This window comes from Barbus barbus (assembly GCF_936440315.1).
Source record: "Barbus barbus genome assembly, chromosome: 8".
Classification (NCBI taxonomy): domain Eukaryota; kingdom Metazoa; phylum Chordata; class Actinopteri; order Cypriniformes; family Cyprinidae; genus Barbus; species Barbus barbus.
Genome location: NC_136736.1, coordinates 9,970,549 through 9,996,285, shown reverse-complemented (window position 1 = coordinate 9,996,285; position 25,737 = coordinate 9,970,549). Strand labels below are relative to the sequence as shown.

Genomic DNA, 25,737 nt, shown 5'->3' with positions numbered 1-25,737 from the left:
CCACCCTACCTCTTTCTCCCCCTCTTTCCTTCAGGATGGCCCGCCCTCATTACACTTGTGAGAGCGTAAGCTAGTCGAGGATGTATTTTTAGCCTCATGTTTGCAGATTAGCCAAGTATTTTTAGACAGTGTTATCCAATAGCACACCCCCTCCTACACACACATCCCCACACACGTCACAGGGGCTCTGCTTACTACTGCCCACCCCTATCTCAACATTTAAGAGAGAGAGAGAGACAGAGAGAGAGAGAGATTTAGATGTTTAGAGTTAGTGTTTAAAGTGTTTATTAATATATCTTACATTTGACCATTTTAAGCAAATGTTATCCATAAATTTTTTTTTTTACTCTAGACGGACAGACAGACAGACAAATAGATCGATAGATAGGATCAAACGCTACCTGACTGAAACTACAAACAAGATAGGCCACTTCCTAATGCTACAAATGACTGTATAAGCTCTACAGCGGCCACTTGCTTTATAAATATGAGTAAGAGATTCAGAAAAAAGCCACTAGCACTCACTCTCTCTCTCTGTTTTTATAGAGAACATTACATAATTTTCTCTCTGAAATGAGCACAGTCTAGTCTTTTTGCACACACACACACACACACACACACACACAAACACACACTGACAGATCCGAGATGACAGCCAGGCTGTTCCCGGCTGTCTGCATCACTGTCACCATGACAACTCCCAGAGATAGAAAGAGAAAACCAGAGAGAAAGAGAAAGGCTAACAGTGAACACCTGATAGACCAAAAACAGGATGCAAGGTCTCTATCATGCGCAAAAGGTTACATTAGCAGTCAAAAGAAGCTTTCGCTCAATGTAAACAAACACAATGAAGAACTGACTATAACTACAGGAAAACCACCTGATTTCCAACCTCAAAGTCGAACTTAGTCATATGTCATTATCACATACAAATTTGAGGAGGTTAATTTGGGATGAAATCACACAAACCTCTTTGCACATTTTTATGCTTAAATGCTAAAGTGTAATTTTCAGACATCTAAATATTATCTCTATCCCAGCTCAGAAACAATTACAATTAAACTTTTCTATTACTTTAATCTTTTTCAAAGGGTGTACACACAGGCTCTGTGGCAACATCATTTAAAAAAAAAAAAAAACGGCTGCTGCAAAAACGCAGTAAAAACCTGTTCATTGGTTGACGGTATATTATCTTGCCCTATACAAATAAATAAGTAATAACTGCAATAATTTAGGCTACAGAGTGAAAATCGTTTTTCTTAAATTTTGTTATCAGAAATTTACAATGGTGTTTTGTCTTTGTGTACATGATCCTGCATCATACAGGAGTATTGGCCATGCTTTATGGACAGTACAATTTATTACGTGACATTGCCTACTGTACATGCTTAAAAATAAAGTTTATTTATTGGCTTTGATGGATCCATGAAGAACCTTTAACATCCATGGAACCTTTCATTTGGACAAAAGGTTCTTTATAGTGGAAAAAAAAAATTATTAAAATGTTTTTCACATTAGGGAAAAATGGTTCTTGAAACCAAAAATGGTTCAATGAAAGATTCTTTGGGGAACCAAAAACCTTTTGGAAGCCTTATTTTTAAGAGTGTACCTGTAATGACAAGCACCATAACAATACATTTTAAGACAAAAGGAAAATTTTGGTAGTTCAATAGATGGGTTTATTAACATTACATCACTTAAAGCTGCAGTCCGTAACTTTTTTGTGTTCAAAATTTACAAAATTGATATAATAAGAGAGTACACCACGAATCCATTTTCCAAACCGTGTTTTTGGCTTGTCCTGAACCCAGGGGCATAGTTTTTTTAAGTGCTAACCTCCTGAACGGAGCGCTTAGCACAACATGACTGAAGCGCAGTTCTTTTAATTGTGCACGAGCGGCACGAGAATCACCTTATAGCCTACTCTGTGCGCGTTCACCAGCACGCTCGAGAAGTGTGAGAAGATTTGCGCGGGCCATTCCTATCACGAAGCTGATGGTAAAATATGCGATCTATTTGAATTCTATTGAGAAACTGACACTTTAAAATGCTATGGAGAAAGTCGAACATTATCTAAAAAAAAGGCACAACTAAAAAGACTGATGAAAAGAGGAGAAAACAATCTTGCACTAGCATATTTTTTAACTACTCATGACCAACTTTACTATAATTTATCCCGTTTTACTGTAGGCTTATTTACTGTGGTAAATTATGTCTAACTTGTAGAATTTATAATAGATAATCTGTTAAGGGAATAGATTTTTACCTAAAGATTTATATTACAAGAGGAGTCACGTGACGTGCTCATGAACCTAGTCGCACTTGAGTAGAGCTCCGTACGTTTGGCCTTTTTTTGCAGATTTTTTTCATTTTGTTTTAAGTTTTATTCATTGGTGGTGCTTTAGCTGATGGCATGCAGTCGTAAACATCAGGAGTTGTCTCCGTCGGCTTCTCCGATTAAGAAGAAATCCAAGTCACCGAACTCAAACGATATGATGGACAAGATGGCGAAAACTGTTACACATTTTGAGGACATTCTAAGAACCGAGTTGACGGCGATGCGGAACGAGTTCGCTTCTCACATGTCATTTGTTCAATCGATATGCTCTAAACTGGATCTTCTTACAGGGGAGATGAGAGAACAAAAGAAAGTCGTCACAGATCATGATAGACGCGTTGCCGCCGCTCGACCAACAGGTTGTGGACTTACAGGATCGCAATAGGCGCAGCAATCTGTGTCTGGTCTGATTGCCTGAAGGTTCCGAAAAGGACGACCCTATGGATTTTTTGAAAAGATCGCTACTGCCGTGGCTCCCGTCTCCGGCGGGGCAAAGAGATTGAAGTGGAGCGAGTGCATCCCGTGTACACAAGGCTCTCCTCAGATCGCGCTAAACCATGGGTTTTCATCTTTAAACTGCTGCAACACACGGACAGGGAGCTCATTCTGCGGGCCGCCAGACTTCATGCCCCGGTGAAAACTTCCGATGGATCAACGCTGTCTTTCCATATTTTTCTCCGGTCACCGCAAAAAGAAGAATGCATTTGTGCCAATTAGGAAGGAGATGAGAGAATTGCCGTCTAATCGGAGAAGAGATGCTCTAAATGATTAGGTTACTGTGTCTTTTACTGTTCACTTTAATGTTTACTTCTAAATTCATAGTTCATTGTGCATACAGTATCTTTTACTGATTATGATATTTTATTTGTATTCTGTATCTCTCTTTTCTTTCGTCTTTTTTTTTTAAAATAGAAATACTACCTAGTCAATATGTGACTATGGGGCCAAATGTTGGTGCTACAGTAATGTGCAGGGTTTTGTTGATGCCACGGACCATATTAAGGGGTTTTGTGGTCCAGGGTCACATATCATATTAATTCAAATAATAGTTTGTCCTCCCCTTGCGCAGTATTATCTCTAGATGCGATGAAAGCTTTCGACCAGCTAGAATGGAACTATTTATGGGCGGTTCTACAGCATCTGGGTCTGGGATCGAGTTTCATAAGTATGATAAAAGTTCTGTATGCCAATCCAGCAGCCACTGTTCTCACAGGTGCTGTTCGCTCGAACCCATTTTTTATACATCAAGGTACTCGTCAGGGTTGCCCACTTTCTCCTGTTATTTGTCCTATCCTTGGAAGCCTTAGCTCAAGCAGTCCTAACAAACATTAGTTTGTTTAATACTTCAACAAACTAAATGGAAATTATATATAAGCATATATACACATATATATATATAGAATTTATAAATGTCTATACATATGTATGTATGTGTGGTTGTTTTTTTTTTTTTTTTTTTTTTTTTTTGTGTTTGGCTTAGTGTTATGTTAGAATCATTATTATACTCTTACCTTTTGTTCTTTAATATTTTGAATTTTTTTTTAGCTTTATTTTTTGTTTATTTAAATGTTAAGTTTTGAAATTTTGTTGTATTCATTTGTCATTTTGTGTCTTGGAGAGAAATGGAGGAATCTAATTGTCTATTCGCATAAATTGAAGCATCTTGTTTTTTCGGGAGTTCTGCTTAGGCAGTGTAAATCTCGGTTTGGTCCCATTGTAACCCATCTCCTCTCCACATGGAGGGATTTTGAAAGACATTCACAACTAGTTAAAAAATGGCATAGGCATTCACCTATTTTCCACAATAACCTTTTGTCAGGCAGTACTCCATTTAATTGTCCGCAATGGACTCAAAGTAAACATTCTGGGAGATATCTATGATGATAGTGGTTTAAAATCCATCCAGAATCTTAAAACTCAATATAATCTGCCAGGCACCTCCCTTTTTTATGTATTTGCACATCAGATCAGCCCTACAGGCATATCGGGTGCCTTGGAACTCTCAACTGCCTGTTCACCCTTTGCACAAACTAATCCTTCCTTCTGAGGAATCTCCCTCCTCTGCTTCAGTCATCTCTCTCTTTCTTCTTGAGCATTCATACAAACATTTATCTATTACAACTGTTTGGGCTAAGGATCTTAATGAGGATGTGCATGTTTTATTTTCCGATCAGATATGGGGTATGTTTAAATTGTCTTCTAAAAACCCTAATCACCAAATGATTCATTGGAAATTCCTGCATAGGGTTTACTTGACTCCAATGAAACGTTTTTATATGAATCTGTCATCTTCTCCTAAGTGTAATCTCTGTTCCAAGGAGTTTTAGACACGTTTTTGCGGAGTGCCCCTCTCTCTCACCTTTTTGGACTCAGCTCTCACAGGATATCATCATATTTGTTGGGTACTGAGATATGTTTGACTCCGCGCCATTTTTTCATGAATGACTTTTGGGACTTCACCTTGTCCGTCCAACAAAGATCTTTACTGTTAGCTGCTCTCACAGAAGCAAATAAAATAGCTTGTCAACCGTTAGAATCCTCCTCACACAATGGACACACAAACCTGGACCGTGTATTTGTTGGACATTATCTCAATGGAACTCTCTACTTCTCGTATACATGGATCTAACGTGAAAACTGTACATTCATGGCATTCAGCTTTTAATGTTGTCTCCTCTTTTCTAAAATCTTTGTAAAAATTATTTTGTTATTTATCTATTAATGTGTTTATTATTATTATTTATTTTATTTTATTTATTTATTGAGTCTACCAAGGGGTGGGTTTTAAATTTGTACAGCTGCTTTTTGTTTTGTACTATTGTTCCACAAAATAAAACTTAAAATAAACAGTTGTTAACAAAAAAAGATTTATATTATAACTGTGGCATGTTGTAGCTATTGTTTCTAAAGGCTGTTGTTTCTCATAACAAATGCAATATAGATTAATAAAAAAAAGGTCATTATTGGCTTGGTAATGATTAATAGGCCAACCTTATTATAACAAATGCTACAGTTAAGAACTATGGTACGTTTTCATAAGAGCAAGTAGCCTACAAGTTAGAATCGAGAGCCAATGGGTTATAATGAGTGATGGAAAAACCTGGCCTTCAGATATTCCAGTGATGGCATAGATTAAATCATTACGAGCCTGATTAACTGTTGAGTACGAAATAATATCAATATAAAAAAATATTAACTTAGATTGACTTCCCATGGCGTGTTGAATTAGAACATTGTCAAACTACAGTATATAGCCTAAGTGTCTAACTAATATAAAATACATGATATATCCTATGTAACCAAGTAATTGTTAACTAGCCAATACAAAACTGTATATTTTCATGTGTATACGACAGTACGACTGTGTGTGACTCAACTGTATCCTGGCAACATGGGAGAAAGAGGGAGGAGTGTAGTAGTCAGTCTCTTTCTCTCTGGTTCTCTCTAAGGGAGCATCTGTTTTGAAATATGCATGAGCGTGAGTGCTCAGTTTCACTTTTCTCATTTCTGCATATACTTGGAAAGCAGCTTCGCTCCCTGAAGAGCAAACCTCCAGCCCGGCACTGCAAGTGCTGCGTAACCTTCTTCATTAGGGGTCAATACCACATGCAAAGACTCGACAACACAGCCCGTGGGACACTTATTACAGTTTGCTTTAAGAATAAAGAGGAGTTTGAAATGCTACTTAGTTTGATTCTGTTGTGGATGTCATAGCAGGTCAAGAAAAGTTTAGAGGTATTCATAATTGGTGCGAAATACAAAGTATAAAGGACATTGAAAATGAAAAGTACATGGGAAACTTAAGAAGTTTTCCTTTTTTGCATTTGTTATCTAGTTGTTTGAAACCTGATCCAGAGAGCTTGACTGTGATCTGTGAATGTGCTCTATTGTGTGCTGCAAACGCAGTAGGTCGTCCAGGTGCTCCATTAATATTTTGTGTTCCATGGGACAAAAACTAAAAACTTAAGTTACCTTTTCTATTTTAATATATTTTAATATGCAATCTATTCCTGTGATTGCAAAGTCTTGTGTCACATGATCTTTTAGAAATTATTCTAATAAGCTGATCTGAGAAACATTTCTTATTCAATGTTCAAACCAGTTTTGCTGCTTAATATTTCTTTGGAAACTATTTTCAGGATTCTCTGATGAATAGAATGTTCTAAAGAGCAACATTTATTTGAAATACAAATATTTTGTAACATTTTAAATATCTTTACTGTCACTTTTGATCATGTAAAGGAAGCGTTCACCCAAAAATGAAAATTGTCAATAATTACTCACCCTCATGTCGTTCCAAAACCCGCATATTCAGAACATATTTTTAATGCAATCCGAGGGCTTTCTGACCCTGCATAGCCATTAACACAACTGACATGTTCATGGCCCAGAAAGGTAGTAAGGACATCGTTAAAATAGTCCATAGTTTCATGTAAATCGTAATGTTATAAAGCTACAAGAATACTTTTTGTGTGCAAAGAAAACAAAAAATAATGACTTTATTCAACAGTTTCTTCTCTCCCGTGTCAGTCTGCGACGTGTGTTCACGAGACTATTGATGGGTCTTACGGGTTTGGAACAACATGAGGGTTGAGGGTGATGGGTGATTAATGACAGAATTTTAAGTTTTGGCTGAACTATGCCATTAAATATAACTGACAAAGCATGCAAAGAATGCTGTCCATCACTAAAGAAAATTACTTCACATTTCACATTTTTGTTAGTTTTTACAATAAAATGGACAAATAGATTGGCAGAAATCCACTTACAATAACAGTCTATGAGACAATGTCTTTTTTCAACAATTTATTCAACAATTTCTTCTGTTCCATGTCAGTCTTCAATGCGTGTTCTACATCAGAACACTAGCTCCTGCGTCAGCATCACCACACATGCATCGTGGTGCTCTCATGAGCGTGTCAAATAAATTAGTTATTATTGTTTTCTTTGCGCACAAAAATTATTCTCGTAGCTTCATAAAATTACAGTTGAACCACTGATGTCACATGGACTATTTTAATGATGTCCTTACTACCTTTCTGTGCCTTGAACATGTCAGTCGCGTTGCTGTCTATGCAGTGTCAAAAAGCACTCGGCTTTCATCAAAATTGCCTTAATTTGTGTTCTGAAGATGAATGGGTTTTGAACAACATGAGTGTGAGTAACTAACAGAATTTTCCATTTTGGCTGAACTATCCCTTTAAATGCATCCTTGCTGAATAAAAGTATTAATTTTATACTGACCCCCCACTTTAAAAGGGCAGTTTATTCTGTCTTCCGAAGCTCAATTATAAGTAAGAGAAACCGATTTAGCTCAAAAACCTCAGTAAGCCTGATTCTGGACCACCTAAATAACCCTGTGTTGTAACAGCTGTAGATCTGGACAATATTCATCAAAACATCATGATAAAAATAGCATTTGTGAACACACGTACATCTACAATTATTCGATAATTTGGACCAGAGAACACCGTGGCAAGGAGTCAATCCATGGTCCATTAATTGTCTGAGAAACAAACACTTCCAAAAGTATGTTCCAAAAACTTCCACACCACATGCTGATCTGTTTGTGTGCATCTGTGTTTGTTAGACTTGTGATGGTCAGTTTGAATAATTCCTGTGAATCAGTTAAAATGGTCCTTTGATTTATTCATTTCAAAATTTAGATTCAGCTTGTACTGTAATAATAAAAAAAGTTAAATAGCGTTTTTTGTACTGCTGTAAAATTGCAAGCTGCGACGTGAAAGTTACTATAATGGTGCAGACAGACCTATTATACTTTGTTTCTGATTCAGGTTGAAGTTCGCTAAAATGAGGAAGAGGCCCAAGAGGAAGGAAATGAGTTAAGAAACAACAAATGTCCATTTTATGACAGAACATACACATTATATGTTTCATATTATACGAATACTAAAAGATGACCACTACAGGGCCACATAAAAATATCTTTAACATAAATAGTTTAAAGTTCCTAGTCAAACATAACAAAAATATGAAGTAATATAGTTTCTTCATTAACACTGTTTTTGTTGTGTCCAATCTGTCAAAGCTTGTTGAACTGGTCTAAGCAGAAGTGAAATGCTAAGACAAGGACTAAGCTCATTCGGTGCAGATCACCAATGACAGATAATCCTGTCAGTGCAAAAGTTCATTTTGAGAGGGTTGACGCCACTATGCTTATCCTACAAAGTCCATGCCAAATTAAAGTGCAAATGGTTCTTACCATAACCTGGAGTTTACATGGTGACTGACTACTGTTCAAAAGTCTGGGGTCAGTTTTTTTTTAGGAAATTAATACCTGTATTCATCAAGGATGCCTTAAATTAATCAAAAATGACACGAAATACATTTATAATGTTACAAAAAAAAACATGTACCACAGTTTCCACAAATACATTGAGCAGCACAACTGTTTTCAAGACTGATAATCAGCCGCTTTGCCATCACAATAAAAAAAAAAATTACATTCTAAAATATATTCAAATATAGAAAACAGTTATTTTATTTTGAAATAATATTTCACATAGTGCTGGGCTGTTTGACCAAAACTCTGTTTCACAGCATGACACAGTTGCAGAACTACAGCATTTTAATCATGATCCAAACAAACATGCTACATTATAGCATGAGCAATTTTTAATGTAGGCTAAATTAGATTGCATAATTTCAAAATTTAAAGCATGAGAATGCAAATTCACTCTCTGACAGCAGGTGGCGCTTATGGAACAGCAGCAATAGAACGTTTCCTTGGTTACTGCTATAAAGTAAATGCCAATTCCCACCACACAGACAAACGCCAACAAACGGCTGTTGGATTTAGAATTTTATTAAAAATTACTGTCATGTTCTCACTGCCCCAACAAACACCAACAAACTTCGAGTCACGGAGAGTCAAGTAACACCGTGTCTACACCGGTCGCATCGCGCCGCATCCAGTGTAGACAGTGTCACTGATTATAATCAATAGAACCTCTACTGCATTTTGTCGTGTTGCACCGCACCGCACGCGTCTGGTGTAGATGGTGCAAGTCTGATTAGGGACAAAACTGATGATCCTGTAACCACAATCAACATTTTACTGTTATTAATGTATTTGCGTGTCATTCTTCGCCTGAAAAGACGGCGAATAAAACGAAAGAGGCCATAGGTGAAGCACACTTTAAGTGAAATATGCACATCATCATGGAAACGGTTCGTGGCCACGTTAGAGTTTGTTGGAAAACCCTTTCACACTGCTCAGACATTCCACGCCCCAACAAACGCTGATTAAGCATATTCAGTCAGGTGAAAACAAACTCCAACCAACACACGTCAACCGGGGTAACACGCTGATCCAACAAATTCCAACAGACTAGTTTGTTGGCGTTTGTCTGTGCAGTGTGAATTGGCCTTAAAATGCATTATAGAGAGTTAAGACAAAAAGAAAATACCATCTAAACTTGGATTAAATGTGTGACTGCATCTCAGCAAGAGTGTTATAACAAGGCTTTTGTCCAATGACACAAGACAGGATTCCAACACTGGGATTATGACAGCAGTACTGTGTGCGTACAGACTGGACATGGATTAGCATGTAGTGCGTTTAGTGTTTCATGCAAATGCCAGAGACATGAAAATGTGTCTATAAAGAGTACATATGTCTGCATGTTCAACTGTTCACTACTTAAAAACAGCAATTTCAGTCTTTCCACCTCAATTTTACAATGAATTCAGTGTGTTACTTGTGGTTTCCTTGTAATTGTATGAAGTTTACAACAAATTTCAAAGTGAAAATTGTTTCAAATGTAAATCATACACCAAAAAAGGTTCCTTTAATGCAAATGAGCTAGCGTCTGAATGAAAGATCATGGTTGTGTTCCGACACAATCTGGTCATTCATCCGATGACTCCTGATGAGTGTTTGGCCCTGGTCAACTCCACAGACAATGAGGGCAAGAAACCGTGTGTGCCTCGAACATGTGTATGTTGTGTCTGTGCACCAGTTTCTGTGTGACTCAAGGCCAAAGCAGTGGGAAACCTTGCCATGGAGGAGCTGCATAAGTGTGTGTGTGTGTCTGATGACACTCATCTATATTTAACTGGCTCTCTCATATGGTATGAAAGAAAGGCAGAGGCAGAGACTGACTTCCAGGCATCTTCCTAATCAATAATGAAGCGGTTTGCAGTTTGTCTTCAAACAAACACACACACACACACACACACAAGCCCAATAAGATGCTCCACAGATTATTTGCCTTTCTATTCTCTTCAAAGATCGATTCTTAAACTTCAATTATGGGTAAAATATTCTCTTTTGCAAAAAAGAAAGCATAGTCTGACTAGCAATAGTCTGAACAAACAGTACTTCTAACCAGGTCTTGGAACAAGTAGTATCTTCAGCCTTTGTTCCATGTCAATACAATGAGAAAAAAAATTGCCCACGTCACTTGACCTTATATAAGATTTTCAAAGAATGGACACTCAGAACAGATATGTGTCACTGGTACTCAAAGATCCAACATGAAAGAAGATGGTGAGAAGATGATCAAGTTGGCCATGAATTACTTGTTTTCCTAGAACAAGCTTTTACAGTAGACTTCACTGTTTCTGGATCAGTCTTTGCATCTGAAGCGCTAAGATGATCGGTGATGTCTGAATTCATCATACTGGAACTGGTGGAACATAGTGGACTTAGTATGCGCTCCATCTCTCAGTCTTTCTCCATTTCTCTCTCTCTAACATCCAAACATCATCAGAAATCTGACAGCCACTGGGTACTTTCTCACAACTTTCACAGACACATATTAACACTTCTGCCTGCCTTCTCATCCAGATGTGAATTTACAGGACACTCACATAGCATGCAACTAATAGTGCTAAGATCGGGCTTCGACTGCCAGTACACACACAAAGCATGAAAATCCTATAGCAGCTGCTGTCAGAGCACTGCACAAAAGTCACAATATTGGGAAGTAAAAGCATTACATCTAATATTAGTGCTGAACAAACACCAGGGTGTTGCGAATATAAAAAATAACTTGTGTGCACTGGTGCGAGAGACTTTTGACACCTGATCAAAACTCATGAACTTGAACAAAATCCCACCAGGAACCCTGTTATGCATCTAACATTTTAGAGAAAATTATGTTCACAAATTCAAGCTTCTGAACTACTGATCTGTTAAGCATTACATAATGTTTTTAATGATATTATATAAGAATGAACATCAGCCATTTATTTTATTATGTGTATTAGATACTCATAAGGTGATGATGAATCAGTGCTGTTGTTGTTTGGCAAAATAATAAAATAAAATAGTCTTGTCATATATTAGGTGTATCTTAATTTTCTGATTTTTTTAAATAATTCATAATTCAGTTTTGCAATGCTTATGCATGATGCATTTTGACAGAAAAAGCAAACTTTTGAACTATGCTTCAACACAAATGCATGTGTAGAATCAGTGGCAGAGCTTGTCTATTCACTATCTAAGTGCAAATGACAAAGCCTGGGTTAAGTGCAAACTCTACAAATTGGATAAAGCCAAACTCAAACAGCTTCAAAGAGAAAATCGATGCAAAATGGCCAGAATTGTTAATGGCACATTTATTTATTTAGCCACAGCTTTTCTTTCCAAATAATATCACTATATTTGAGAGCCTAGTCTGCTTAGCAGGCCATGAGTGCGTGACACCTATTGAGGCCTGAATACACAATATCATGAGCGGGGGAAAAAAACAAGTGCTCATAAACAAACATAAATGCAGAAAAGTTTCAGATGTTTATTATAAAATGGCCAGCATCTACAATTTTTTTTTTAAATGCATACTTCTTGCAAAACATATTGATTGTGATGTGATGCATTATGATGCATACTTTCTTCAAAAGTTATCAGACCATTGCGCCAGGAGTGTTTTGACTCTTCTCCATAAAGACACATATATTCCAGCTCTAGGCTGTGGTACGGTACTACTGTCATGCAAACCCCAACAAGGCATGCAATCACCTGGCGTAAGAGTGAAGCATGAGTAATTCACTGGATCACTTCAAAGTCCACACAAGTTTAAAAGGTGACAGTATGCCTGAGAACGGTAGGAATTATGAAACAACGTCTCAGTTAATACTGAAAATTCGCTACTGTCCAGCAACTTGATTATTCCATAGGACGACAAGTTGTGAGAACAAATAGGTCTACTGCTTTGTTTCAGTTCTCTCTGAGAAAGCAGTGGGTTTCCTGACGCTGAGCACTTGCGTGTGGACATATTGCATGTGTGTTTGTGTGTGAATGCACAGCAATGGATCCAATAAGCCTCAATATTAAAAATGCCCAAAGACAGCCATATAGGATATCATCTTCACTGAAATGTTTTGCAGTATGTGTGTAAAAGAAATGGTGACGAGAAATCACTCTCACAGCAATATTGATTTAACTGCATGGACTATGTGCTGCAGTGTTGACATACACCTTGTCCTACATTCCAGTGGAACATGTGTACATGCATACCAGCATGAAAGTGTGTGCTGCAACGATAACACAACAGAGAGCATGAAGTGTGATTAAGGGAGGTCAGCCAGTAACAGCAGCAGTACAACATTGCAGTTGGCAAGAAAATACTCAGTGTTGTTGTTGTTAAGTAAATCAAAAACTATTCAAAATGTTTTCGATCATTTAGGTGAAGTCAAAATAAATTATAAATATTAGATGAAAAACAAAAATTTGAAAGTTTACTAAAACAAGAAATTTAAATAGCAAAAATATTGCTATTTAGCTTGTGGTAAAAAAAAAAAAAAAAAAAAAAAAAAAAGACAAAAGCACTAAACATCATCACTAAAACCAAATTAAAATAAACCAGAAATATAACAGTTAATTTAAAATATTAATAAAAATACTACATAAATAATTGTAAAATAACACTGAAAATACTATACAGAAACAGACGGACCTGAAAGGTATTCAGAAGAGTAAAACTGTAAATTATGTAATTCAAGAACTTAAGGCTGGACATATTTTCTCCTCCCTATTCGGACAGACAAAAGGTGTGTGGATTCCGGTAATTGACTCCAGTAACATTACTTCCCTATCTAGTGTTCTTGGGTTAGTTTCTGTTTGTCACTTACAGAACAAATAGCAGGTACAGATCGCTAGTTAGTAATTCCAAACATCTTGGTATGGGGCTGCCAAGCTTCAAAAAGGACAAAAAAAAATGTGGTCCATAATGTGGTCCATACAACTTGTGCACTACATTCCATTTTTTCTGACATTAGCTTTGTGAGAAAGAGATTTAATTTCACTCAAATCACCAAAGAATTTGGTCTCCATTGACTTTTTTTTCCATATGGAAGTCAATGGGGATCAGAAACTGTTTTGCTACCAACATTATTCAAAATATCTTCTGTGGTGTTCAACAGAAGAAAGAAACTCAGGTTTGAAACTACTTGAGGGTGAGTAAATGACAGAATTGACATTTTTGAGTGAACTATCCCTTTAAGGCAGATAATTCACATAAAAAAACTGTGTAAAGGGTAATAGCTTACAAAAGAATAGCTAAAAGAAACTAGAACTACAGTTTTCAGGTATCCTAGGCTCTGGACAAACAACCCCTGCAGGAAAATAAATTATTTTTATAAACGACTGCAGCTTTTCTGAGCGCTGAAATGCTTACACGCAGATACGCACAGTGAGACGCATCGCACACATTTATACCTGCACTACCAGTCTTGTAGCCCTCCAAGCAAACACATAGAGAAGACAAGAAAGTTACACAGCGGTAATATGTTCTTGGAGTGTCTGACGTCACAAACCTCGTGTAACCCTGCCAACTCAGGAGTTAAATTTAGATCTTGGGCACTGGTCCCAGACACTGCAAAACAATGTGATACCGCAAGCACTGCTTTAGCTGGAGAATACACACACGGCTGCTGGACGTGACTTTAGGACTGATAAAGTGTGCATTAAACACACTAGAAGAAAACTGTTGTCAAGTTTAAGAACTGCAACTTGGTCCAGAGGTGAGTTTGTGCTGAAAACTAAACTTTCAGAGAAAGACATGAAGTCTCAAAGATCCGTAAGTCAACATGAAGCGAATCATCCTGTAGTTTTCCCATTTCTGGAGCTGCTTTCTGTTTTTATACAGCATACAAAGGCCTTGTTCATACATGGTATTAAAATCAATTTCAGATGATGCGTTACAAATGGGACAGCACAACATATGGGTTTCAAAATACCAGTTCAAGGTAATTTGGACCCTACAGTAACATACAGTGTTATTGTTAACTAAAACTGTTCAAACTGATTTCATGATTTGAAATAAAGCTAAAATGGAATCAAAGATCAATATTAGATGAAAAACTGTAACTTACAAAGTTAAATAGAGATATTTAATATATATATAAAAATAATAATAATATATATATATATATTCCTAAAAATCAAAATATTAATAATATAAATAACACTAACAGGCTGATGTAGTGAAGATGACTACATTAAGAGGCCAATCTAACCAAACAGTGGTTGAATGTGGTGCACGTTAGTGCCAGGTGAAAACAATGCATCTCAACTGCCTAATTGTGACTTGATCACCCAAAACAAATCTTAAAGTGTAAAGAAGAGATACTACTGGAACCTCAGGTCTTGCACCTTCCTTTATCTCTTGGGGTTAAGATAAAATGTCATCACCTTACACTGGTTTCAAACTGTAGTGCCATGACACACACGACTCTCAAAGACTTGCCCACAAACATACACATGAACATTTTTTTTCTTGAGAACTGCCTACGTAAACAAACAAAACCATAATTTTAACATACTAGGCCTAAAAATTCCAACTACCCATTCCATAATGCCTGTACAATGTGCAGGTGTTAGCCACTGAAGAGTGTAAATCAAGATAACAATATTCATCATCTGTATAAATTAGGAATCATTTAAAAACAATTAACTTTAAAGACTTGTTATTTATCCAGTTAAGCCTGCTGTGGAATACTGGCTTTACCTATAAAGCATGCATGCGCGTGCAGCAGTTTCCTCACACGAATGCTGTCTACATAGGCAGCTCGCTAGGTTTTGACACGCAGCCATTGTGTGGGGTCTGAACGCATACGCACGCATAAGACCCTAACTCGACTTGATACAGCCACCTAGCTGCAGCACGGTGCTTATGTGGAGAAAAGACAGAGAAGCAGTGAGCCTGAGGTCTCTTTAAATCGCAATGACTCTGATGTGAGGCATTTGCTGCCTATATACCGCCTCACAGTAATGTCCACACCACACAGAGGGAGGTCGACGAGACCGGCCATTAACGCCTTGAGAATCACCTATGTCCCCCTCAGAAAACAGAGTCACTTAGCATTTCAAAGAAGATTGACACAAAAGGCAACGACACGATGCTCCTCCGCAATAGGTCGAGAATCAAGAGACTGATTTTAACACTCACTTTTCTGTGGTGGCGTCGGAACAGAGAGTCTGGAGATACTAACAAACTGATAAGTGCTCATCCTGCAAGTGTTGCCTATTTGTTTCCTCGCCATCCTTTATTTCTTATAAAATGATATCCATAGATTCCCTCTAAAGCAGTGGTCGGCAACAGGCGGCCCACGGGCCAAAAGTGGCCCGCCAGCAATAATATCTGGCCCGTGCCCGTAGCCGGATTATTTTGATAGGAGCTGGTTCTGAACTAGATCTATCATGACAGCACAAGTTACTCACAATCAGAGTATGAGAGCGGAGCAGAGCGCGAGTGAAGCGGTGTGAATCTGAAGCGAGTGAAGCGGTGTGAATATGAAGCGAGTGAAGCGGTGTGAATATGAAACGAGTGAAGCGGTGTGAATCTGAAGCGGTGTGAATCTGAATGAAGCAGAGTGGATTTTTTTTTAAAAGTCGGAGTGTCTGGTTTTCACTCGCTCCATCAAGAGTACAATTCATGCCAACGACCCGTAATATAACTGTATATTTAGCAAGAATTCACGTTAAACATATTTAGCTAGCTAGATATCACTCAAATCAGAAAGAATGTGAAGGCTATGATGACTGCAGTGGACATGAGCGGGAAGTTATATTTCTCAAGGAATTTGTTCCTTCTGAATATTTTCAGCTGACTTTTTTCTCAGAACTGCGTGATATAAACTCGCACTTGTGAGTTAAAGTCATAATTCTATAGTATAATATATATAATTATATATTCGAGATATAAACTCGCAATTCTGAGAACATATCGGTCTTTCCCCTCAAAACTGGACTTTAACTCGCAATTCTGACTTTATAACTCACAATTATGTGAAAAAAAAGTATTTTGTGAGAATTGTGAGATAAAAAGTAACAATAGGGTTTTTTTTTTTTTTTTTATTCAGTGGCGGAAACGGGCTTTCATTGAACTGTGATATTTCAAACAGTGAAATACTTCAGACGCGGAGGGTGTTTCTGATATCAGTGAGCGCGGAGTGGAGCTGGGGCAGGAGCGGGCTGATTATTAAATGCTCGGAGGGGAAATTGTTGACGCAGACTGTGATCGGACACCGCCACACAAATGTGGCTTTTTGTTATGACTGTCGCAGGATTTTACACGGAGTAACAGCTCACTACCAGTTACAAAATACACTGTAACAGTCAGTCACAGGAAATTCTGGTTGCATTTTCCATCAATTAATATCTTACATTATCCTTCGACTATTTTCTGGCCCGCCATCTAGTGGTGAAACTTACTTTCCGACCCCTGCTCTAAAGAGTTGCAATGAGATTTAAACGTATGCTTCCAAGAGAAAACAACAAAAACAGGCTACAGCATCCATTCAAACAGCGCGCCTAAAAAGAAACTGAAACTAGTGAAGTAGCCTACACTACTTTGATCATTCAAACCAGTAAAAATCGAGCAGTAAAAAGCGAAAACGAACAATCGCTGATTTTGATTTCCAACTCCCATGATGTTATCTAAACATGTAACACGCCTGAACTACAAGTAGTAAGTAGGAGGAGATCGAGTGACATCATCAACTAACGTTACTACATAACTTTAAACAGACTGTACTACTGCAAAGTAGCTGAACGCCTCCAAAGTTACTCCAAGCTCTAACGCACTTCCACACGACTACGAAAAATCGTGTTGAAGTATGCTCATATGTGCTATTACAAGTGCACCAATTCAGAGTTTTCCGGTGTACAAAACACGAGCGAAAGTTAGCACCGCAACCCAAACAAACGGCGCAGAGTTGGTTCCAAACACCGGAGAGGAGACGCGTGTAAAAGAGCAGTCACGCACGCTAACGTTATAACGGAGCGCGGAACTCACCGCGATCAGAGTGTTGCTCCTCTGCTCGGCGCTCGCGGTCGAGTCGGGCTCTTGTTGCTTGCTCTGCTGCTTGCTGTTGCCGGATTTCTTGGCCCGCTGCTCTAAACTCCGCTGGTACAAACTCAGCGTCTCCCGGCGATCCAGCTCCAGCTGCTCGGCGTGCGCTTGATGGTATCGGCTCTCGCAGTTGACGTGGTGCCGCCGGCAGCCCTCGATCCGCTGCCGCAGCCGCTCCACCACCGTGCTGTGTTTCGGTATGCCCACGTTACCGCCGCCAGTGCTGCTGCCGGTTGCATTAATGGCAGAGTTTAAGTTGACGTTACTGTTATTAATGCAAATGCCGCCGCCGGTCGGTACGGCAGCGGGGCTGGCAAAATCCCCCATCATCTGTGATTCGGGAAGAACTTTGTCAAGCCCCCCTGACTCTCTCTCCTCTCCAAAGCGGGGCAGAAGTCCGCTTCGCCAGGGAGGCAGATACAGTGAAATAGTAGAGAAAGAAGCGTTTAAATGAGAGTAAATCCCTCCTCCGGGAGGCTCGCCGTGTCAACCATTCAATAGACAACAGTGCGGGACCGGGTCTGTTACTCTCTCGCCTCTACTGGAGCTCCATCAAACATCCGGATGTTACTCGCAACCATCACGCGTAAGCGCCGCTGCTGCGCGCCCGTCGTTTTATTGTGTTGTCCTTTTGAAAAAAGTTTTGCCGTCTGCTGCGAACAGGCTCCGGAGTTGTTTCGTGAACTTGCATTTCATTAGTTTGGCCGGCGAAACCCTCCCCGGGCGCGAACAAGGTGTGCAGTTTCTTAAAGTCCCGACGGCTGGAGAGGAAATCCTACAGTCGCCAGTGTGTACGGCAGCTGCCACCATCACAATAATCAAGCGCTCCCCTCCTCCATGCTAGCGGAGTGATATCAGGACAACAGCCGAGCGAAGAGCAGCCACCAGCCTGCGAGCAGCACGCCAGCTCCGCGCAAAACACGGCGCGGAATCTAGTGCGCTGGACGCGGACTCAATATTGACTTCAGAGTGTAATGCTTTACCGGCGGGTCGGGGTACTGCATCTGATACTCACGAGTTCATGAGAGTACAAAGCGCTATCTATCTATCGGACTGTGAGGTTATACGGGGAAACATATTTTTCCACTATGAACATGTACAAAAATATAATACAAAAATAAAACAAAATATATTTTAAAAAATGTAAAGAAAAACAAAAAAACAACAACAATAGAATAATAGGGTAGAGTGAGGGAAAACGCCCCCCCCCCCTTAAGGACTGTGTAATTTTTTTAGAATACATTTGATGGAATTTTTCTAGAATACATTTGATGGAAAATCAAACGATGTTCAGAACAGAATAACTACAGTAATTGCCCATTGCCCCCTGGGGCGTTTTGCCCCACCTGGCTGAAGGGTGTTTTACCCCACAGACTGTTTAAAAAAATAAAAATGTCATTCTGAAAATATAATTAGCCTATATTTTTATTAAATAACATGTACTCCCTATCTACAGGCCTTACTGTTCTAATATCATATATAACTGTGATGTTCTACAAAACAACAAGCTTTGAAACACTTTTTTTTATTTCTGCTGAAAATTAGATCATTTACATCTGTTTTCTCTCAAGTACATCACTCTCATCTACATAGTCCATAGTTGGGGGGGTTGGCTAGTTTTCCCCCATTCTACCCTAAATGCAAATAAAATAAAATAAATAAATAAATGAAAAAAAATATATATATATATATACAGTGCCCTCCAAAAGTATTGGAACAGTAAAGACAAAATTGTTCTGTTGGCTGTGGAGTCAAGACATTTACAAATATGATTAAAAGATGAATATGAGACAAAACTACAGAATGTCACATTTTATTATTGGGTGATTCAACACATAGATGTTTTACCAGCTAAGAAGTTCAGCACTTTTAGAGTTTCATCCCTCTATCTGATGTGAGCATAAGTATTGGAACAGTTGCCTCACAGGTCTTTCTAAGTGATCAGCTGTGTCCTGTTGCATTAATTCTTCAGATATTAAAAGCAGGGAATGTGTCGTATCAGTTATATGCATTACTTCTGCATTCTGAATCTTGTATTCGATGATGACACACACAAACCAGGATGAAGACGAGGGAGCTGACTTTGAGAGAAAAGCAAGCAATTTGGATGCTAAAAGAAAAGAGGAAGTCAGTTAGAGCTCTAGCAAAAACAAAGGGCATGGAGAAATCAAGAGTTTGGAAACCACCAGCGACCAACAACTACCTGATCGGCTGAGAAAACAACAGTAGTTGATGACAGACAAATCATAAAAGCTGTGAAAATGAACCCTAAAAGACGTGTCTGTAAAATCACCAACAACTTCCAGAAAGCTGGGGTGATGCTCTGACAATCTACTGTCCTCAGGAGACTTTGACACAGAATTACAGATGCTACAGCAAGATGCAAACCTCTGACCAGCACCAAAAATAGAAAGGCAAGATTAGAGTTTGCAAAAAAGCACAAAGGTGAGCCAGAAGAGTTTTGGAACTGTGTTTATGGACTGATGAGACAAAGATGAACCTTTAGCTAAGTGATGGGAAAGCAAAAATGTTGAGAAAAAAATGGAACTGCAATGATCCCAAGCATACAGCCTCATCTGTAAAGCATGGTGGAGGTGGTGTCATGGCATGGGCATGCATGGCTGCCTCTGGAACAGGCCCTCTCAACTTTACTGATGACTTAATGTATGATGACAGTAGCAGAATGAATTTGGAAGGATACAAAACCATCTTGGCTACCAATATTCAAGAAAATGCCACCAGATTCATTGGGAAGTGCTTCATATTGCATCAGGACAATGACCCAAAACACCCTGCCAGTTCAGTCAAGGAATTTATGAGGGCAAAGAAATGGAAAGTCTTAGATTGCCCAAGTCAATCTCCAGATTTAAATCCGATTGAACATGAATTTCACCAGCTGGAGAGGAGAGTAAAGGCAGAAACTCCCCAAAACAAGCAACAATTGGAATTGGCTGCATTACAGGCTGGAAAAAGCATTTCAAAGGATGAGACCCAGAGTCTGGTGATGTCTATGGGTCACAGACTCACTGCTGTGATTGTGCGCAAGGGATCTGCAACTAAATAATAGCTTTTAATCTTTTATATCTGCCTTATGCTCAACTGTCCCAATACTTATGCTCACATCAATGAGTGGGATGAACTCTAAAAGTGCTGTTCTTTTTATTTGGTAAAATATATAGTATATGTAGTTTTGTCTCATATTCATCTTTTAATCATATTTGTAAATGTCTTGACTCCACAGCCAACAGAGCAATTTTGTCTTTACTGTTCCAATACTTTTGGAGGGCACTGTGTATATATATATATATAGTTACAAATTAAATACTTGTAAAATATTGAAATAAAATATATTTTTAAGTATTATTATTATTATTAATAATATAGCTTAAAACTAAGGTTCTTCTGTGGGTTTTAGGTTCGACAGTTAGTGATTCTTTGGAGTTTAAAAGTTACATGGCAGGTTCCTCTGATCAGAGTATTGTTTACTGTGTTCTTTAACGTACAACATATATGGTTTTCTAAAGAACTGGAAAAGCAGCTTTCTAGAACCCATGACACCTGACTGTAAAGAGCTGCTGTTGTTTTGTTTTGTTGTTGTTGTTTTTGGTTAATTTTAAGAGTGAGAAGTGTATAATGCTATTCATTCATTCATTCATTCATTCATTATTCATTCATGCCCTTTTCCTTTCTTAAACAATATAAATGATAAAAAAAACACACCCTGTAGTCCACGTGTTTGCTTTGAGGAACATACACTTGTGCTAGTTTTCACTGGCTTTATTTTCACAGATTGTGCACTCAGCTATTACCAGCGAGAGCTCTCTGCATTTCATAGTTATCTTTAAAGGTATTGCCCTTGCTCTTGAGCAAACTTTTTTTATGTGGCGTGTGTGCAGAAGATAATACACACATCTTAAGAAGTGACAGAAGAAAGTAACAGGATCAGGTGAGGCCCTGAAGCACTGGCTGCAGTCAGTAAATGATGATAAGGGGGCTGGTAGGTTTTGTAGGTGTGTGTGTGTGTATGAGTGTGTGTGTGAGTAATTGTGAAAAAGTGCTGCTGCCCAGTCTGGTTTGCTGAGTGAGGCTAAAACGAATTGCAAACACATTCATTCTTGCTCTTGCTCTCTCTCTCTCTCTCTCTCTCTCTCTCTCTCTCTCTCTCTCTCTCACTCTCTCTCTCTCTCTCTCTCTCTAGCACATATACACAGATATAGTCAAGGCCAAAAGTTTGTGAACACCCTGTATTTTGCTGGGACTATTCTGGACCTGTTTCTCTGGACCATCAAGATCAGCATTTCTCCAGTTTTAATTGTATATAATAAAGTGTGCCAGACAGACTCTTTTTGTTTTGTTTTTTGTAATTATCTTTGATCAAACTAGCAGGCGTGTTAGATGTTTTTCATATATTTTAAAAACTCAGTCTTTAGATGAGACCTGAGGATGTTTACTGAATATTTGAATTGGCTGAAAATTCATACGTAATTAAAGTTTTTTTTTATTGTTAGTAATTATAAATATGGTATCACAATGGTCTCACTCTTATTTGTCATTTTTGATGCACAAACAAAACAACACATTTCTAAGCAGTTTTTGGTACTGCATTAAAAAAAGGTGCACTGAAAATGAAATCAAGGGAACAGTGTGTTTATGGGAAGATTCTTGTTGGTGAAGAATAATATATGAGATGGCCCAAGAACCAAATGTTTATTTGCCCTCTTGTGTCCATCAAGGAAACGAGTGAGTGAAATGCTCTTGGTGTAAATCTCTCACGGAGCAATTCTTGGAAAAAAGCAGTAGGGCTATTACTTTCAAAATTCTAGGAATATAAATAAGACATCCACCCAGGTTTGGGACTCTCTGTACTCTCTGAAATACTGACACTAGTAGTTGGAACTGCTCTTTAGTGTTTGTGCTATACTGGTTTGTTTTTCTTCTGGATCTTTTACTTGGTCTAACAGCTACAGAACTCAATCAGATCTGAACAAACAGGTGTGGTGAACAGTTCACCTTATCTGAAACATGTTTTACACCATGCACTGTGCTTATAATAGACACAGAACAGCATAACTTCTGTAAACATGCATTTTCTTCTAAGGTTTAAAACCAGGTTGCTACTCATGTCACGTACAAACAATTCAACAACCATTACCAACAACTGCTTTTGTTATGTAACGTTTACAGAGATACGAAGAGTTATTATTGTTGAAATAGAGCTGTTTGATCACCATAATATTTTATGAATATGTAGAAACACTGGAAGCAACAAAACAAAAGCACCATGGAGCGATGTTGCTGTTAAGTCAATCTCTAATGGATTACAAGCTGTAACATTTATGAATCACCCTACAAATATAAAATGTGACCCCTAGGCGCTTCTCCTCCTACAACACCCACGTTCATCAGGAACTATTTTTACTCTTAATCTATTTCCTTCTTCTTGAATCTCTATAAATATCTTGATTATTTTGATTATCTTACAACATTACAACATCTGTTCAAAATTTAGCAGTCAGTAAGGTTCTTTTTACATAAAATTAATACTTTTTTGCAGTAAGGAGGTATTACATTGATCAAAAGTGACAGTAAAAATGTTTATCATTTACAAAAAATATATATATTTCAAATCAATATTGTTCTTTTGAACTTTTGTATTCATTAAAAAAATCAAGAAAAAAATGTTTTCACAAAAATATTTACAATATGAAATGTTTCTTGAGTGCCAAACCAGCATATTATGATTTCTGAAGGATCATGTGACACTGAAAACTGGAATAATGGCTGCTGAAAATAGCTTATAAATAGTAATAAATTACATAATAAATAAAAAACAGTCATTTTTAAACTGTAATAATATTTAAAAAAATATTAGTGTTTCTGATATCATTATAGAAATAATAAATGCAGCAGTGCTGAGCAATAGAGTTTTTTATTTTATTTTCTTTTACAATTTTTGAACAGTAGTGACAACTGCATGAGGGCAGTTAGAGGGCAGAGAGAAATAAAATAAAATTTAAAAAACAAGTTATGTCTTGTTTTCTGGTATAAATATTTCAAAATCCTTAATATCAGAGACATTTTGTTATTTTCAGAGAAATTAAATGAAATTATTGAGTTTTTAAAAAAAAAAAACACTCAAGTTTTCACAAAAATCACCCTACTTTAAGGTTTTTCGAAAAAAAAAAATCCAGATTACTGAATTGAAAACAAAAATACTGAAAGTGGTGTTAGTAGTATTATTTTCAGTACATCAAATGTATGCGTGAGAAAAGGGGATGGACATTGAATCAGAAAAATTAACGAGTCATATGGTCCACGTTTTCTGTGATGTTGGGATGTTGTGAAACATTGTAAATATTTAATGTGGTCACCCATCCATTAGAGTGCTGATGAACAGAATCAATGGCGCTGATAGATTGACTATCCATGAAGAGACCGAAAGAGAGAGAGAACACACAAGAGAGGAAGCATTTTGCTCTCTTGCTTTTAATAATCCACAAGATTAATAGTACTATTGAGGGGCTAGAAGTTTATTTTCACACTGACTCTTTTGAACATGTTTACATGTTGGTGAGGAAAAGCCAGGGATTCAAGCATAAGAGTGTGACAAGATATGGATATGTACATATGAATACATGACTCCACTGAGTAGGTGGTGTGTGTGTGTGTGTGCTTTTTCTTGCAGGCAGCTCCGTGCTGGATAAGTGACTTCCTGTGTGTAGTAACTGACATTTGTGTTAGTGTGTGTGTGTGTTAGGAGTGAGGGGGATCTCTGACTCATTCCCTTGGTATTCAAAAAAAGGATCCAATCTCTCAAGAAGAAGAATTAATGAGAGTTTTTAGGACAAGAGGTTGGAGGACAAAAGGGAAAGGCATGCGCGTAGGGGAGAAAACTACAGAGACGAATTACAAGAAGAAAGAGAGAAGAGAAGCCCTGGCAGGTGAGCTGGCAGTATGCAGTGTCGTGGATCAGTGGAAATGCTCCTAGTCACGCATCCAACATGCAGCCACTTAATGTACAGAGGGAGGGAGGTGTGTGGGTGTCCTAATTTCTGCAGTCATGACTCCACACCGTCTGCTCCGCCTTGTGACCGGCCTTAAATCATGACACTTCCTACAGGCCTTAAAATACTCAAAGAGACAACTGAGTGTCTATTATATTTGCAAAGGTGTCATTATTTTCTTTAGTTGGCAGTTGGTCGATATGTCTTTCAGCTTGGACCTAGTGGTGTGGATGCAGCATCATGCAAAAGCAAACAATTGAACTGTGGAAATGTGCTCTCAGCAGTCAGCAATAATTAATGATTCTATGTGCAAAATTATTTGGCTGGTCCTGTGATCTGTTGGCTCTCATGGGGCAACCAATTTCATGTGAAAGAAAACTCATAAATAAATAAAACTATTTATTTATTTGTTTGTTTGTACATAAATATATGTCTTGTAACACCACTATAGTTATATGCCAAACTTTTATTGTAAATCTACCATAAAGTGCAAATAAACAAACAAATAAATAAATGCTATTGCTTTTATTTATTTATTTGTTTATCGATTTAAATAAATATACATCTAGTAACACCACTGTAATTATTTCCAAAATTGTGAAAACAAACTTTGCTATTGCATTAATTCACTCATTCATTCATACATACATCTTGTAACACCACTGTATTTGACCCCAAACTGTAATTGTAAATCTGACATAAAGTGCAAGCAAGTAAATGAATGAACGAATGAATAAACAAACAAACAAAAAATAAATAAATAAATGCTGTGGCTTTATTTATTTATTTACACATCTTGTAACACCACTATAATTTCATTAATAATTATTATTATATTGATCATATGTTATTGTAAATCTGCCAATAGTGCAAACAAAAAACTAAAGCATTTAAATCTCTAAAGGGCATTCAGGACTTTTAATATGTTATGGTACACATCTGAATCAAAAATATGACAATTGTAAGTCTAAAATTAGAAAATCTTTTTATACATGCATTTGAACAATGAAAAGAAGTGCTATAAAAAAATCAGTTGTATTAAATGTATGTATTTTTCAGCAGCTGCTATTCTAAA

The 25,737-nt window shown here is 37.7% G+C and overlaps 1 protein-coding gene across 1 annotated transcript in view; it reads right to left on the bottom strand.

Moving 5' to 3' along the window:
• Nucleotides 1-18,549, bottom strand: part of LOC306874088 (mastermind-like protein 3) — a 120,324-nt gene extending 101,775 nt beyond the window's left edge. Inside the window, exon 1 of the mRNA XM_079423828.1 lies at nt 17,602-18,549. Within this exon, the coding sequence (XP_079279954.1) occupies nt 17,602-17,988 (387 nt within the window). The 5' untranslated portion in view covers nt 17,989-18,549. The remainder of the gene's footprint in view (nt 1-17,601) is intronic.
• Between the last annotated feature and the right edge of the window lie 7,188 nt (nt 18,550-25,737).